At 39.6% G+C, this 17,417-nt stretch overlaps 2 protein-coding genes across 3 annotated transcripts in view; both read left to right on the forward strand.

Moving 5' to 3' along the window:
* The first annotated feature begins 1,203 nt into the window (after nt 1-1,203).
* Nucleotides 1,204-13,253, forward strand: stx3a (syntaxin 3a). The gene is made up of 10 exons (XM_086210664.1): nt 1,204-1,560; nt 5,308-5,382; nt 5,466-5,565; nt 5,681-5,755; nt 6,429-6,499; nt 6,638-6,746; nt 7,731-7,804; nt 8,133-8,267; nt 9,288-9,398; nt 10,150-13,253. The coding sequence occupies exons 1-10, from the start codon at nt 1,531-1,533 to the stop codon at nt 10,225-10,227; spliced, it is 858 nt and encodes a 285-aa protein (XP_086066790.1). The 5' UTR covers nt 1,204-1,530; the 3' UTR covers nt 10,228-13,253.
* A 149-nt stretch (nt 13,254-13,402) lies between these two features.
* The window catches only part of kdm2aa (lysine (K)-specific demethylase 2Aa), a 28,486-nt gene continuing 24,471 nt past the window's right edge, over nt 13,403-17,417 (forward strand). Inside the window, exons 1-4 of one of the 2 annotated variants that reach the window (XM_086210665.1) lie at nt 13,403-13,624; nt 16,187-16,325; nt 16,509-16,587; nt 16,696-16,742. In XM_086210665.1, the coding sequence (XP_086066791.1) occupies nt 13,466-13,624; nt 16,187-16,325; nt 16,509-16,587; nt 16,696-16,742 (424 nt within the window). In that variant the 5' untranslated portion in view covers nt 13,403-13,465. Of the gene's footprint in view, nt 13,625-13,839; nt 14,687-16,186; nt 16,326-16,508; nt 16,588-16,695; nt 16,743-17,417 lie in introns of those variants that run through there. The other variant, XM_086210666.1, reaches the window with a different exon arrangement.

Genomic DNA, 17,417 nt, shown 5'->3' on the forward strand with positions numbered 1-17,417 from the left:
AAAAAGAAGAAGAAAAAGACAAATCTGTGAAGATGCTTCTGAAGGCAATCAAGGACAGATATGTTGCACCTTCAAAAAGGAAGACGTGCATCATCTTTTTTGGCAAATTTTTTTAAGGCTTGGTTTGGTAACAAATTATGTTTGCAATTCACTTTTAGCTTTCTATCATAGGTGCTCTAGTCTCATCTAATTGTTTTCATAACCTTTCCTAAAGAGGGTAGCAACCTTGTCCAATAAGAGAATATCACACCAATATCAATATTATGTCTAGTATTAATAGAATCAAAAATAGTTATGAATGCATTTTTGATGCAAACATGAGGCCAGTTTTTTTTCTCAGGTGTAATCAACACGTGATGAAAATGAAGCAAAGTGCCAAAAAGTACTCCGTTTGCCAGTCAGTAGACAGACTGTGACACAGTTGTGCTATGTCAAAGATGCCTTAGCAGACATGACACGCAGAAGCTCCAGGATGTCTGTACAGTAACCCATCATGGTTTCACCAGGGCCAATATGTGAACATAAAAAAGTGAAAACATTGCATCAGGGCAACCTGCTCTTAAACAGTTCAACAGACCAAACAAACACCCCTGCTAGCTCTCACCAGTGCTCATGAAGCTCCTCGCAGTCATCTGCTCCACAGAGATATCAAAATAACTTTGAGCCCCTCAGGTTCAATCCTATAAACTGATTGGATCTAATGGATCTATGTCTTATCAGTATTTTGCTGTTGATATGAAAATCATTTGCATTGTGGAAAACATATCTTGTACCTTTTACTTCTGTTCATACAAATTATTGAAAAAATTAAGTGATCTGAAAGAATTAACATCTGTATAAGCTATTATATAGTCATCTTTATTCATCAAAACTATAATTTATTAGTCAATTATTGCACCACCTTTTTCATTCAAATTTATTACCTTATATAAAAACAAATTAAATACAAATATGGCACCCAACCCTTTGTGTGAATTGCTGAATATTATTATATATACATAAACTTGATATATCAGAATAAGCTAAGAATTGTTTTTGTAAATTGTGATTCATTACTTTACATGTTACTTGAAGCTGACACTAGAATGCTGAAATCTAAATGTTGTGCTCAGTGTTTTACACTGACCATGTGAGGAGTGAGGGGGGGGGGAGAGGTTTATCGTCCTGAACTACTGTCCTAATCCGTTCTTAGAGGATAGAGGCTTAGTAGGACCTCAGGTTAGGTCGACCACACATACTATCTTAGAGAGGAACACCCAAACAATCGAGAACATTTATTCATGTGCAGTTTTTATTGATTTATTATCTGAAGTTGCCTTCATACCTGGAGCCCTTTTTCACGCTGGCAACTGCGCTCTCCTCAGATTCCTGGGATTAATTGAAGGAGATAATCATTTCCCTTGGACTAATTTGGAAGCCATTTTAATAGTTGTTGGAGGGTAGAGCATTGTCTTTAAGACCTGTGAGATCCTGCTTTTTTCTTCCTTTAATCATCTGTAAATTTCTAATTGGAGCCAAAAATTTCTCAAGATGAAGGACCGCCTGGCACAGCTGAAGGAGGTAGGCAAACCATGACGAACCTACAGCAAAATAATTAATTTACCATATGTAAGATGGCTCTGATGCTCTATAACACCATTGTATCACATCCTTATTTACAGAATGTTGCATGACAATTTCATGATATGAAAGCAGCTTTCACAACACTGTTAAAATAGTCAGTCTATGTGCAGAAATGGTAAATACAGGCAGTACAGGCAAACAGGAGAATATTTCAAAATTATTTTATTTATGATTGTCATATATATACACGCGTTTGCATATATATGTGTGTGTGTGTATATACCGTATATACATATATGCATGTGTATATAAGTATGTATATATGTATGTATGTGTATATACATGTGTATATGTGTGTATGTATACAGTACATACATATATCCATACATATATATGTATATATACACATGTATATTTATATATATACATACACACATACTGTATATACATAAATACACATATACAACACACATACAACACACACACACACATGTATACTGTATACACACACACACACCACACACACACACACACACACACATATATATATAGTATATACACACACACAAACACCACACACACACACACACACACACATATATATATATAGTATATACACACACACACACACACACACACACACACACACACCACACACACATATATAGCCCCATGAAGGTGCGGATTGTGTCTTTCGGTGTCCCCAATCTTTTAGTCTTTTTGTGGCTTTCTCCAACTGGGGATGGTAGACCAACGAATATCTGGGGGAAACCCGTATATACATAGTCATGACCTCTTTGTACAGCATCAATGTGAAGTAGGACCCTCTGACAGTCTATGTCACACGGGGTACATCAGACCAGGGGTAAAATCATGTCAGATATAACACAGGGGTTTTTATTTTCATGCGACATGACGTGATAGCCTCAGGATATCTGATAGCAACATCCATGAATGGCCTGCTTGACCTTGGCCCATACTGCCTCCACAGATTAAGTGGAGGGGCTCTATTTTCGACAAAACACATCCTCCTGAAGAAAATAGCATGTGGCTTCCTCCTTTGCCTACTGCTCGGTCACTGCTAACCCAAAGGTATATTCTACTGAGGGATATTCTCACTGTGTGCTGATCAACACCTCCTGGTTTAGGGGAACCTCACTTGCCCCCGCTGGCACCTCACTGCCATCTTGCTCACAAAACACAGACAACCCCGGGAAAGGCAGCTTCCAACTCCTAACCCTGAATCCTCATCACGTAACTCCAACTGCTCATCAGCAACCTCAAGATGCAATTTCAACCAGGTCAGGCTGCAGTTCACTGGCCTAATGCTGCCTGTCGCCCATGTCAGGCTCCACTGATGTTCTGTCACCAACTTTGACAGCTGATGCCATGCAATCACTCCCCTGACCTAGAAAGAACTCTGACCAGTTAACATATGGGACATCCATCCCTTCCTGTTCCATTTCAGCCTCCTCAACACCCTTCCTATCCTGTTCTTGGATGACCACACATGCCATGAAGACCTCAGGAAACTCACTCTCAGATTTCCAGAGAACCAACAGGATTTTCCATGACACCTTTCCTAAGTAAAGTTTAGACAGCTCCTGTGTCCTTCAAGACTGTGATGGGGCCCAATTTTGACAACCCCTCCCCGAACTCCAACAAGGAACACCAAAAGACAAATGCTTCATAAGCTTTCAGCTCATTCTCTGGCTCCACTGACACAAGGCCCACAGTCTGTGCCACTCTGCCTGCTGGACAGGTTGGGGAACTGGCTTTTTTTGTGACCCACTTTCTGATGCAAATAGTGGAAATTCTGAGTTGACATAAAAATGTGACAATTTGTTTTCACCTAAGAAGGGTGCCAATTACCCCTCTCACTCTGCTTCTGTCACCGTTCCTCTGTTCTGTCGCTAAACCTTCTTTTCATGTCAACTCCAAACCCTGCTCTATCTCAATGAACCACTTACCTGCTAATGCCTCTGTACATTGGAGCACATCTACCTCACACTTATCAGAATAAACCTCAACCTCCTTGGAGACACACTGCTGACTTTTTCTAATATTATCAAATCCCTCAATTGCGGGTAGTTACGTGCTCTGCTAATCCAGAAAGTTAAAGCCATCTCCTGTTATCACCACAAGTCCAAATGAGATTAATTCAGACATCCTCTCAGCTCTCTCAACTGTTTCCTCTATTCTTTTGGAACACAGTCATATGCCTCCAACACCACTGTCCTCAGCTCACTATACTACAACGCTATACTCCTGCATCTAACACCACAACAGCTCTCTGGACCTTCCCTCTTGGAATTAATAACATTAACCACTTCCCCTCAGGCCAGTAACACTCTACAGCCATCTTCATGAAGACTTTTGAGAATTCATGTACGTCTTCTTACTGAAATGGAGACACGAGGCATGAAGTGCTCTCTTTTAATCAAACCTCTGCACCAGTTTGGGATTTTTCATATCTACCTTCTCTACTACCTACCTGGACATTTCCTTTGCTTATTCTCTTTGCACCTGTCTTTCCCTTATCACCTCTTCACCTATCCCTCCTTTGCTGTCCTCAATGCTTATGTGATGGGAGCTAATGTCTGAGGTCACGTTGCCTGCCAGTTTTGTTGTTGTTGTGTTGCGTAGCTCTCCAGGAAGCAGTCACAGTTAAGACATAACTTGCAGCAGCTCTCCAGCAAGCAGTCACAGTTGAGACATAACTCAAACATAACAACTTGGGGGGGGGGGGGTCAGGGGGTATTCACTCGGTCTCTCCCCAGCTAGAGACCATTTAACTTCTAGGGACACACTTTAGCATGTCCAGATACACATAATAGCCGCTTACAATATCATGCATCGTTTCACTTTGACATAAATGATAGTGTGTCACTTCTGCAGCAGCCAAATGTTTCAAACAGTAGTAGTAGTATTTATTATTATTTATTTATTATTTAATCAATAATAGATCACTGTCTGGGGCTGACCATAACTAAAATCTAACTTTTAGTTAATTTAAACAAAAACTAAGGCGGCACGGTGCTGCAGTGGTTAGCACTGTCACCTCACAGCAAGAAGGTTCGAGGTTCGAGCCCCGGCTTGGGCATGGAATCTCTCTGTGTGGAGTTTGCATGTTTTCCCTGTGCCTGCGTGGGTTCTCTCCAGGTACTCTGGCTTCCTCCTACAATCCAAAAACATGCAAATGGGGATGAGGCTGATTGATACTCTAAATTGACTTTGACATTGGCTGTGAGTGTGAAGGGTTGTCTGTCTATATGTGTTGGCCCTGATGCACTGGCAACCCATCCAGGGTGAACCCTGCCTCTCATCTGAGGGCTGCTCGGATAGGCTCCAGCCCCCCCCCCCCCCCCCCCCGCAACCTTTAACAGAATAAGTAGTAGAAAATGGATGGATGGATGGAAATGGAAAAATTTGGAAACAAATACTACTAACTACTGCTACTACAAAACTTAAGGCTAATTATTATATTGATTTATCCTTTTGCAGTTTTTCCTTATTATAAGTATAATTGAATTAAATCATTTACCATAGTAAAGCAACCTTACAGAGACCTGTGATGACAGTATAATCTGACTGTCCTGAAAAGTTTTTAAATGGGGCTTGAAATTTTGAGAGCATATGAAAAAATGCCTCACGGCCTTTTTTTCTTGGTGAAGGCAGAGGTTTATTTCATCAGTAAATTCAGTCTTCTTCCACTTTATTCATATTTGTGTGTGTTTTGCGCAGAAAAGTGATGCTGGAGGTGATGACGTTGAGATTCCGGTAGAGAATGAGGCTTTTATGGATGATTTCTTCACCCAGGTATGTAGTTTCAGTACATCTGTTCATTCCTCACATTTTTAAAAAGAGAAAAAAATACGTTTTAACTGTAACTTGTCTTTCAGATTGAGGATATCCGCATCAGTATCGACAAGATTGACGAGAGTATCACAGAAATCAAAAAAGTGTACTCCACCATTTTGTCAGCCCCCACATCTGACCAGAGTAAGTATCGCGAATGTGCGTGCGCATGTGCATGCACACACCCACACAACAATATTTTCCATTTCAATTATCATTGTTGTCTAAGATTCTCATATTCTTCCACTCTCCATTTTAGAGACACAAGATGACCTTGAAGCCCTCACCAATGAGATTAAGAAGTCAGCCAACAATGCAAGAAACAAACTTAAGAGTCAGTATTTGCTTCTTTTATTTATGGCCTCACACTCCCTAACTGCACTTGCTGATTCTGAACAATTAGATGGATCTAAACAGAACCAGGTGAGACATACATTTGATTATGGTTATTGAAGCAGTTGTTACCTGATGATTATAGCATAATATTTCCTGTGAATAACCCTGTATGAAGACTATTGGAGCATATAAAACGGAAACTATCAGCATATTTTTGATTTGATTTGATTTAATTTTGAAAACTTTTTCCCAAGAGATCAATAAGATATTTTTGATTCAGACTCGGTTGGTAGAAATTTCTGGAAGAACAATGAGGTCTTTTTTTTTTTTTTTTTAGTTTGAAAGGTTTGTTCAAATTACATCTTCTTTGAAAATAAAACAGATTCTAACAGTGTTGGTTCTGAACAAAACTTAGTGACGTAATCTTGATAACACTTCACATTATCTTGGTCGTTCGACTCAAATCATCTTTTAATGCTTAAAATAGTTTGCAGCAACAGCAAAACTCACATTAATTCTGATGAAAAACATTTCTCTTCAATCATTTCTCCTTTGTGTGCATGCACGTGTTTTTGTGTGTGTGTGTGTGTGTGTGTGTGTGCGTGTGTGTGTGTGTGTGTGTGTGTGTGTGTGTGTGTGTGTGTGTGTATGGCTGTGATTGTGTGAATCAGGTATTGAGCGGCAGCTTGAGTCAAACACAGACGAGAGGGCTTCAGCTGACCTAAGGATACGCAAGTCACAGGTCAGACAAAATAAACAACTGTAAATAACTTTTAAATAACCTGGTTGTCAATGAACAACATGTGGATCTCATTAAGATGTCTCCTATCACTGTTGTTATTAAAACCACCGGTTAACAGGACATTTCCATGTCCCCCAGCATGCTATCCTGGCCAAGAAATTTGTGGAAGTAATGACCAGATACAACGAGGCTCAAATTGACTTTAGAGATAAGAGCAAAGGAAGGATTGCACGACAGCTGGAAATAAGTGAGTTGCAGTTGCTTGTTACTTACTGTGTCAACTTATCATCAAACATTCATTCATTCAATTCATTTAAAATAATCTTTATGGATAACAAGCTCCAAACATTTTGTACATGGTGGTAGGAGTGAGGTCATATTTCTGTTTTTGCTTCATATGACTGGCAAACTACCTCAAACATCAATCAATAAAATAATGGTAAATGGATTCAATTTATGTTGCGCTTTTCTACCTTAGCAACACTCAAAGCGCTTTACGGTGTCATCTCATTCACCCATTCACACACACACTCACACACTGATGGTGAAGGCTGCCATGCAAGGCACCAACCTACTCATCGGGAGCAATTATGGGTCCAGTATCTTGCTCAAGGACACTTCGACGTTGTCACCGGGGGTGAGGATCGAACCACCGATCCTTCAGTTGCTAGATGTCCACTCTACCTCTGAACCACGCCGTCAAATAATGACAATAAGAATAGTTATAGTAACAATTCCAGTAAAAGCAAGTTTGACATACAATAGTCATTAATCATTCTGGGTATTTCATACTGGATTAACTGTCAAACATGTTAAACCATGATGTCATTTGAAGTAAATTAAAGTAAGTATGAGTACTCCAAGACAGGGGCACCTGCAGGGAGAGCAGGTTGTCCAGTAAATGGAAGTTTCTTCAATGAGAAAGAAAACTTCACAACCAGTGTATGAATGTATGTGGATGTGTTAGCACGCTGGTAAATTACGCATCAGCCTCTCCCAACAGTATGAGAATGCCTGATGTTTAAGCAGTGCTGAATAAGCATTTAAAGGCTGCAGCTATGTTTTTAGGACAACTTTGTCTGGGACACTGGTGCTAGCTTTACTTTTAAGAAGTTGGGTTGCAGAGCAGTTCTTTAATAAATCCTGGAATCTATGTAACAGAATTAGCAAGTTATCTCTGTTAAATATTTATGTTCATAACCAGTATCAACTTTTTTCTCATCTATTGTAGCGGGCAAAGCTACAACTGATGAGGAGCTGGAAGAGATGCTGGAGGGAGGCAACTCAGCTGTCTTCACTGCTGGAGTAAGATACACACAAACACACACACACACACACACACACACACAGATACTGTGTGGATCTGTGACAAATTAAAGCAGCACCTCCACAAAATAAAACACTTCTTTGTACTAGCCACTGAATAGATACCTCTGTAATAAAGCTTATAATAGGTGTACCACACCAGTTTAAATTGCTGAAGAAAATTCATGTCATCTGTCAGTTGTACCTTGTTCTTTTATGATCTCCTGACCTGATCTAAAAATCGCATTATTATTATTCTTCCACAAATTGCATTTCATCGCACTTGTATGAGTTTTCAGGGTGTATTTTTCTCTTAACACCTCTACAGATTATGGAGTCCAAGATCAATCAGCAGGCACTGAATGAGATTGAAGCTCGTCACAAAGACATCATGAGGTTGGAGAGCAGCATCAAAGAGCTCCACGACATGTTTGTTGATATCGCCATGTTGGTTGAGAACCAGGTACAAACACGTGACAAGCAAATAAGAAAAATTGTCCAAACATGTCCTCTCAATTGCATCATGTGGTATGAACCATGTCTTCTTTATCCAACCATATGGGGAAATCCATAAACACTAGTTAAAAACAACCCATTACATAACTATAAAACTCATTCAGTGTGATCTGAATTTCAGCTCTCATGTTAACACGCTCATTCAAACCTGTTTCTTTCCAACTAAGAAATCTTGCCAAAATCAACACTGTCACCCACAACAACATTCATCCATCCATCGTCATCTTCCACTTATTCCTACACATTAAGGGTCGCGGGGGGGCTGGAGCCTATCCCAGCGTCAACGGGCGAGAGGCGGGGTACACCCTGGACAGGTCGCCAGTCCATCGCAGGGCCAACATAGAGAGACGAACAACCATTCACACTCACATTCATACCTACGGTCAATTTAGAGTATTCAATCAGCCTAGGCCCCAATTGCATGTTTTTGGATGGTGGGAAGAAGCTGGAGTACCCAAAGAGAACCCACGCAGACACGGGGAGAACATGGAGACTCCACACAGAAAGATCCCGTGCCCGAGCCGGGACTCAAACCCGGAACCTTCTTGCTGTGAGGCCACAGTGCTAACCACTGCACCACCGTGAAGCCAACAACATTCATCCAGGGTTGAAATTTAATATGGGTCTATTAATACTTACGTATGCTTCAATCAATTTTATCTGACCACCTTCACCGGAATGGGGCAGTAAATTTTTTTTTTATAATCTACTTTATGAATGTTTTGTTTTGTGTCTGTAACCATACCAAATGCTGTGAAAATGCAATTGTACTTAGGTATTAGAGCCCTGTGGATATTCATGGATTCCTCTTGAGGAAACAATTGGAATCACTGAACAAAATGACCTTGCTTACTCAGGAGCTTACTGTCCCCCGTTATCTTTCATGTTATCTATGTAATGTAATTGTCTGTCGTGCACAGTATATAGTCTTCTTTGCATTAATGCATTTTGCTCTGCCCTCTTCCAGGGTGGCATGATTGACAGAATTGAGAGCAACATGGACCAATCAGTGGGCTTTGTAGAAAGGGCAGTGGCTGACACCAAGAAAGCAGCCAAATTCCAGCAGGAGGCACGCAGGGTAAGTTTGGGCTGGTTCAGTCTAATCATGTATGTTATGCTTAATTCAGCTACTGAATATTGCACTTGAATACGTAAATCTAACTAACTTCTACCAAGAAATAAAAACATCATCCACAAGTTTATGAGCTACATGAGCTACAATGTGAAGGTGGAAAAATCAAATTTTATTTTGTTGACCTATTTTTGACCAATTGTCTACTAGGGACCAAAGCACTGGTTTGGACATCTGTAACATATATAAGTACAAATGATTATATTGAGGGACAAACTGACTCAAAAAAGAATATAAATATTGGGATCTGGTTAAATATTTATTTTCTCTTTTGTAGAGAAAGCACACAGTTTTGGTCTGTTTTAGCCCTGACAGTTTCTGATTTCATTTGTTTTAAACAGTTTTGCCAACAGCTCTGAATCATAGCAAAACTAATGGCTGATACACACATTTTTGCTCCTTTTGTAACACAATGCCATAGTATTGTGCCTGCACTCACACAGAGTAAACACACTTCCTTAAACACACACCAGAAACACTTTTTCCACAGGCTAAAAGTAGCGCAGTATGGTTAAGTTTAATGATGCACTATAGCTAGCTGCTAACCTTGTAATTTTCTTGGTCTCTGTGTGCTACACTGATATGACTTTGCTATTATGACTTATAATGACTATACTGATTTGTTACCATGACGGGATGGTGATTTTTAACATGTATTTTTTTCTGTCTTTGTTTCCTTCTCTCTCATGTTCACAAGAAACAAATGATGATCTTCTGCTGCTGTGTGATTTTGGCGCTCATCCTGGGTTCATTCGTCTACAGCTTTTTCAAATAAAACCTTAAATGAAGCCAGTTGAGTACATGCACAACAGCATAAGGTTCCGCAAAAATTTTCTCAGGTGGTCTCAAAATAGTGCTTTGATTCAGTTCACAATAATTTTACTCCATCAAAACATAAAATTTATTGGCAGTATATCAAATCATTAACTCTCCTTTGATATTAAGTTTTATGCAATTTGAATCTAAGCCTTCATATTCCATACACCAAACCATTAATGTGCTGTGTATTAGAAGTTGCTCTGGAAAAAAAAATGAAATGCTAAAGTTAAGACTATGAGCTGGAGGGTGAATACTCAGTTTATCAATTTATTAACATTCCAACACACACAACCTATGGACTCAAGCTTTGGGTAGTGAGGATAAGTATGAGCTTGTGAACAGAGAAGATACATTTTCCCTGGCATCACAATGAAACTCTAAGATTTTGAGTAAGCACACTCCTTCTTGTTACCATAGAGGGAGTGTGCAAGCCGGGAGAGCAGCAGACAGATGCCCTCCACAAATGCATCCTGCAGATACACAGTACAACTGGACATACACGGGTGTAACAATTAAAGCCGAAGTTGCTTGCAGCTAGAAAGTTTTATGACTCAAAATAATGTTTCACCATCTGTGCAGAAAACACTGCCATAGCCTAACTACTTTGTTATGGAGATTGAGGGATATGGATGATGCGTGGATTGAAAATACAGATAAGTTGTTGCTTTGTGACAACAGCTGAGACAAAAATGGTAGCATTGCTTTTAGCAAAAAGGCATCTTGAATAAATCTAATTGGAAGGAAATATTACATGACTATATAATAGTTCGATTTGATGGGCAACATAATAATGTGCACTGTAGCTATATTTGCTGTTATTTTTAATTCATTAACTTAAGTTTCACAAGATGATGAGCAAATTATTGCTCATACTACCTATTTCCTCTCTTGTTTTTTACTGGAACAACTGCAAGGTCAACAGCCTTCTTAAGGACAGTGAAATTTCGGCCTTGTCTAGTGAAACCTCAGATGGAGTTGTGACACTTTATCATGTCTTGGGCATATATCTGTGGGGCATCTATCTGCTGCTCTTCGGGGTCGTATGCTTCCCCTTTTCTCTCATTCAGCCACAGCTCCTTTGTCCCGCAGTAACTCAATACACCCTCTTTTGTAATGAAGCAGCATTACAAGACAAGTTGGCACTAGGTTGTTCCTTTAATAGGTTAATAATTTTTAGTTATTTTTTTTGACCAAGAGATTTAAAAATAATGAGTTCAGTCAGTATGCACCCTCCCTTCCTGAAACATCTCATGAGAAAGTCACCAAATATGTTGTTTTTTTTAGATATGCATTCCTCTACTGTATTTCCAAGTGTTACACTTCAAGCAGTTTTCTTGACAAATGGCTTGAAAATGTTAAATTAATGAGGAACAAAGTTGAATGAAGTGAAGTGAACTGACCATTTGCAACATCTCTACAACACTGTGATGCATATTTATAAAGTCAGCATCGTAGGTATTGAAAGGGTTCTCTTTGTTTTGTATGTTTATTTTTATTCATCAATTTTTTTAGATGTTAAAAGCACACCACTGTGCCACTATTTATGTTATCAACCGCATCAAACTATAAAATTAGTGTGATTTTAATTAACCTTTTAATTTTAAACTTACTGAATGAGGGGAGTTACTTTCCATAAAAATAATAGACTGAAGTTTTGATGTTGAACTGATTCTTATTGGCAAATGATTCTGTATAAGCTAGGAACAAGTACATTATGAATATATTAGATTAGACATCAATTAGACATGGACTTAATACAACCCTCAGTTAGTTGATGACATTGACACTGCCTTGGGGTGTTTTATTCATAGGTTTTTGTGTATTTTACCAAGATTGGCTGAATATGTGTGTGCATGCATTTTTGTTTTACCCCTTGTTGTTTCAAAGGCCAACTGTATTTCCAAAGAGGTTTTTTCTTGTTACATGTAATGGTTGGTCTTTCATTTTGCTCTTGATCCATGCATACAGTCAGTTATACCTGAGTTTTTGGCCCAGTCTTGTAGAGGCAGCCTTCTTTTAACCCATATTTGTATTTGATCTTTTGCAAGGAACAATCTAAACTAATATGATTCCGCATTCTGGCTTATGCATTGAAAAAAAATGCTCTTACATCAGTTTTATCGTGATAATTTTACTCTAGATGATAAAGGCTTTGGTATTAAAATATTGGGCTAAATTATTTGGAAGGCAAGACAAGTTGTGTTTTTCTTTGCTATTAATCTTGCTTCTATCTAAAGTGCAAATGAGGGATCTACTGAATATTTCCTATTAATTTTTTAGCCAAAGTGCTCAACTAAAACAATCAATCAATCAATAGTGTATCTGCAAACCACATATATTAATCGATTTTTTCAATCTAACATATATATATTTTTACCAACATTTCCGCAAAAGCAGTACTATGATGACATGGCAAGAAAGTCAACTTTGGGAGGAAGGTTATGGCAAATGGATAGAACCAACAACCACTGGATTTGCAGCAGGAGACGAATGTTCATTTCCTGTTGTTGACTGTAATTGCACTTTATCCAAAGCTGCGTTTTTCTAAAATCAATGAAGTGCTGCTTTGTGCCTGAACCTTACCATACCTTAACTGTCAGAATTACATGTGTTGTCTGTGATTTTTTTACAAGAAGTGTTAATAAGTAATTATTTTTGTAAACTCAGTGATTTCATCATTGCGTTTATGTAGGTTTATCTGTGGTTTGCAGAAACACATTTGCCGATGTAACATACTTCTTCAATGTATTAATCCCGTGCCTGTTATAGTATGGATCCGAGGGGGAAGGCAAAACTATTTAACCATTGCTCACTCATCACCAGCCAGTCTCTTCAACTGTTTTAACTTGTGTGACACTTATAGCATATAGTGTGTGTCTCCCTTTAAGAATTTATTTTTGTTTGTAGCAGTTTAACAATGAGGTATTATATCATGAAGAAATAATGTCCTTTGTAACGTTGTCCACCTCTTGGTAAAAATAAAACGAAAAAAATATTATTTACCTCTTTTTTTTTGGGGGGGGGGGGGGGGTCTGAATGAACGTTTGTTTAACTAATTCTGACCATCTCGCTCGCTCCTCTCGCTCGCCGTATTCAGGCTGTACAGGTTTGACAGACATTGCAAAGCAACCAATCACAACAATCTTGCAACATTTTCTAGCCAATAGTCAACAGACTGTCCCAAGCGTACTTCCATGTATGGACCTGCGAGCACTTCCTCGTTGAGGAGAAGGCAGGAAAACGTGTCCCTGCGATGCGGGCCTCCCAGGGTGATAACACAGGGTACAGAGGAAGTCACACGTTTCGAAATAGTTACGACGTTTGTGAGGGGATCCACCGGTGTCGATATGGGGGTAAGCATCGTAAAACGCATCATTTTTGGCTATTCTTGTTATGTATGAGTGACGACTGGTTATTGGGAGTAAATGGGGCGGTGATTGTCGCGTTCTGTCGTCGTCTGATTGGCCATTTTCATGAGCTGCTCGTGCGCTTGTCCAATGATGACCGTTATGGTGATATAGTGACCAATAAAGTGTGAGGTCGGGTAGAAAATTTGACGTTATTAATGACTAGCTAGTTCATCGATGTTTCTATTCGCTATTCTCCTCCAATCCCATTTCACATTTGTTGTAATGTGAGTGACACCAGTGTAGCCCAATGAATGTGTCGGATGCATTTCTGTGATTGGTCAGCACGGTTGTGGGTTGGCCACTACAATGTTTTGTGATGGGATTGAAAATGGCGGCTGTTCGGGGACCGTATTAAGTTTACACTTTACTATCATAAACTGCAACTATTAAATTTGCTCCTTTTTCTTGATATAGTTGAATGCAATTGTAGAACGACTTTGACTTCTATTGAGCGAAGTGTTGGAGTCAGCTGGATTCTTAATACAGAAAACAGCTGGCCTCGACTTGGGACTGTAGAAGGCAAGGAACAAAGCTCTAGTAACTTTACGTCATGCACACAGAAGCGTTACTGTTATGAGAAGAATTTATGTATGCAAAATTCTCGTTTTCCTTAGGTGTATGAGTACCGTTTGTTTACATTAATTAATCAGACTACACTGAAATGAAAGCTTCCCTCGATCAAGAGACATAACTGCACTAGTCTGGAGTTAACGCAAACCAACGAATGTGTGTTCAAACATCTTTTTAGTTTTGGAGTTCTGCAAGGGGACAGTTGGATTATAGACGTATGCATGTCTGTGGTTTAGTGTAGAACTGATAAGGACCACTACACTCACACACCCTCCAAAGCTGCGTGTTTTCCGCTACCATCCAAAGGAGCTATGTTGTGATCTGGTGCAAAAAGGGTTTTGTGGAGGTTGTTAATATGCCCTTGCTTTGGATTGGGCTCAGTTTTGTGTCCCGATGAAAATGGACGAGTCCAAGCCACGCTACAGTAAGAGACTGGTAAGTAACAGTTGATGGCACTGCGAAGGCCAGTGTTTGTTGTGTTTTCTATGGACGATTACTAGGGTGAGATACAAGCAGTTGTAACTTTTTTTTCCCAATTTCTTTGTGCGAAAACCTTGATTGGTAAAGTTACTAGTTATAAGTCATAGTTCAACCAAAAGTGTATTTGCTTTAAAACACTCGCCTTCTTGGTGACTTCAGAAGTTAGAAAACATCAACCAAATAATTTCATCTCATAGCTAATTCAGACAGATTACTAACAACAGTAAAACTTCCTAATCATGGGAGCCAAAGAACAGTACATGTTTGTGGCTGGTCTGTTGATGGATTTATTCACTTTGTGTGTAACTGTGCTTCACCCTGATGAGTTAGTACCCTGATATATCTGTGTGTCGAGTATGTAGGACTTAGCCATCAACATCAGCGTAATAAGAAAAGTGAATAAGTTAATAAGACAAAAGTGATTGAAGCTAATCCTCCATTGCATTGTAAATGCAAGACATGTGTGAAGAATTAGGAGATTATGTTGCAAGGGGGGTTGGGGCCTCAATTCGGGATTATCCCTGTGTCATCTGTCATGAACTTGAACCCCATCTGAACCACAGTTGACTTCTTTTCAGTTATATTGAAACAAAACTCTTTGTATGGAGACACATTTCAGAAATTTAAAAGAGAGTGGTGTACCTAAGGGGTCTGAGAGTCCAAAGCTCAGGTGGGCCTCCCATCAGAAAAAGCTTAGAAAAAAGTGTCCCTTTCTGCCCCTTACCTTATTTACAGTTTATTTTCTGAATGCCATAATAGGATCATTATCTTGTCATTTGAACCCCCCTATAATTTTGGCCAAACTGGCTGAATATTGCGATTTACATAACTTCTGAGTAGATTATATTTTATATTTATATTATTTAATTCATCTCATTTTTAGCTTTTTTTCTGGTTGTAAGTTATATTTAACATAAAGGAAATTCACCAAGACAATTTACATTTTTTTTTAAATTCATATTCCGCACAATTGGCTTATTTAAGTAAAAGTCATTTCAGAAGTCCCTTCCAACTTTGTGTTTCAGTTACATACACATAAAGACTCGCTCTGAATTGTGACTTCTGTATAACTGGGACTTGAAATGATATGAAGGAGTGCTGGATTTCTCTCTGTCCATTAATTATGTGTATGTGTGGCAGAAAAATACACTAAAAGATACATGAGAAAGTATAAACTGCCTGTGGGAGGTTTGTGAACGTTTTAAGATTATTAATGAATACTTTTGTTGACAGCCCATGACTGCTGTTTTTTTCTCATATTTCTTTAAAAAAAAAAAGGTGCATACTTGTTTAGACCGATATTAAGTATTTTATCATTAAACTTTTTTTATATATATATTTGCCACGCTTGATAAAGGACTGGTTCATTTGTAAATGCCTACTGATTTGTCCATTTGTCCTCATTTTACCTCTTCTCACTAGTATATCCTTTCACCAATCCTCTCCTCTCTCCAGCGGGCCGGTACCCGACGCCGCTACCATGACGATGGCATTTCAGATGAGGAGATTGATGGAAGGAGGATGTTTGACTTGGAAGAGAAAGTTCACAGTGAGAGATTCAGCTCTGCGCGGGTTGTTCGCATGCAGGGAAAAGGTGAATAGACCTGAGAACACAATTGCTGTCTCTAACCTGAGCACGTCACAAGTAGAACATCATTCTGTTTTTGTCTATTGCAACCATGATGTTTCAAATTCAGCCAGCAGTCACATAAGAAATGAGACTAAATTGATGGAATGAGTATTTGTGGGTCACACTGTTAACATTTGTGTCTTGTAGACCTCACGTATGAATTCATCCAGACAGGCGGCCTAAGAGACCCAATCCTCTTTGAGAAGCCTCATGGGCTTGGAATCAAGTATGCTTCTGCTTACATTTTTATTTGCTGCTTAATTTATCCAGACTCCAAATATTAGCTGTATGATACAATTGAAGGAAACCTAAAATGTCCTCTTGTGTTCCACAGGATGCCCGATCCAGACTTCAGTGTCAATGATGTCAAGATGTTTGTTGGTAAGACTCTTGGCGGACTTGTTCCCAGTGAGGGTTGAACTCCGCCAAGACTGCTCTTTGTCACCTGTTCTGTTCATAATTTTTATGGACAGAATTTCTAGGCGCAGCCGGGTGGTGGAGGGTGTCAAGTTTGGTGTGTGGGGGGGGGGGGGGGGGGGGGTGTTGTCTCTGCTTTTTGAGGATGACATGGTCCTCTTAGCTCCATCAAACAGCGACCTCCAGCTTCTGCTGGGGCAGTTCGCAGCTGAGTGTGAAGCAGCTGGGATGAGAATCAGCAACTCCAAGTCTGAGGCCATGGTCTCGATTACCGGTCATTCAATATTCCAACCCTCACCTATGGGCATGAGCTCTGACCAAAAGAACGAGATCCCGGATACTAGCGGCAGAAATGAGTTTACTCTGCGGGGTGGCTGGGTCTCCCTTAGAGATAGGGTGAGAAGCTCAGACATCTGGGAGGAACTCAGAGTAGAGCCGCTGCTTCTCCATGTCGAGAGGAGTCAGTTGAGGTGGTTCGGACATCTGGTGAGGATGCCCACTGGATGTCCCCCTTGGGAGGTTTTTCAGGCTTGTCCTTCTGGGAAGCGGCCTTTGGGCTGACCCAGGACACGCTAGAGGGATTGTATGTCTCGCGTGTAATGCCTCATGATTCCCCTGGAAGAGCTAGTACAAGTGGCA

Source organism: Aulostomus chinensis, chromosome 8, assembly GCF_037954235.1.
Source record: "Aulostomus chinensis isolate RoL2024-O1b breed Wild chromosome 8, RoL_Achi_v1.0, whole genome shotgun sequence".
Taxonomy (NCBI): Eukaryota; Metazoa; Chordata; class Actinopteri; order Syngnathiformes; family Aulostomidae; genus Aulostomus; species Aulostomus chinensis.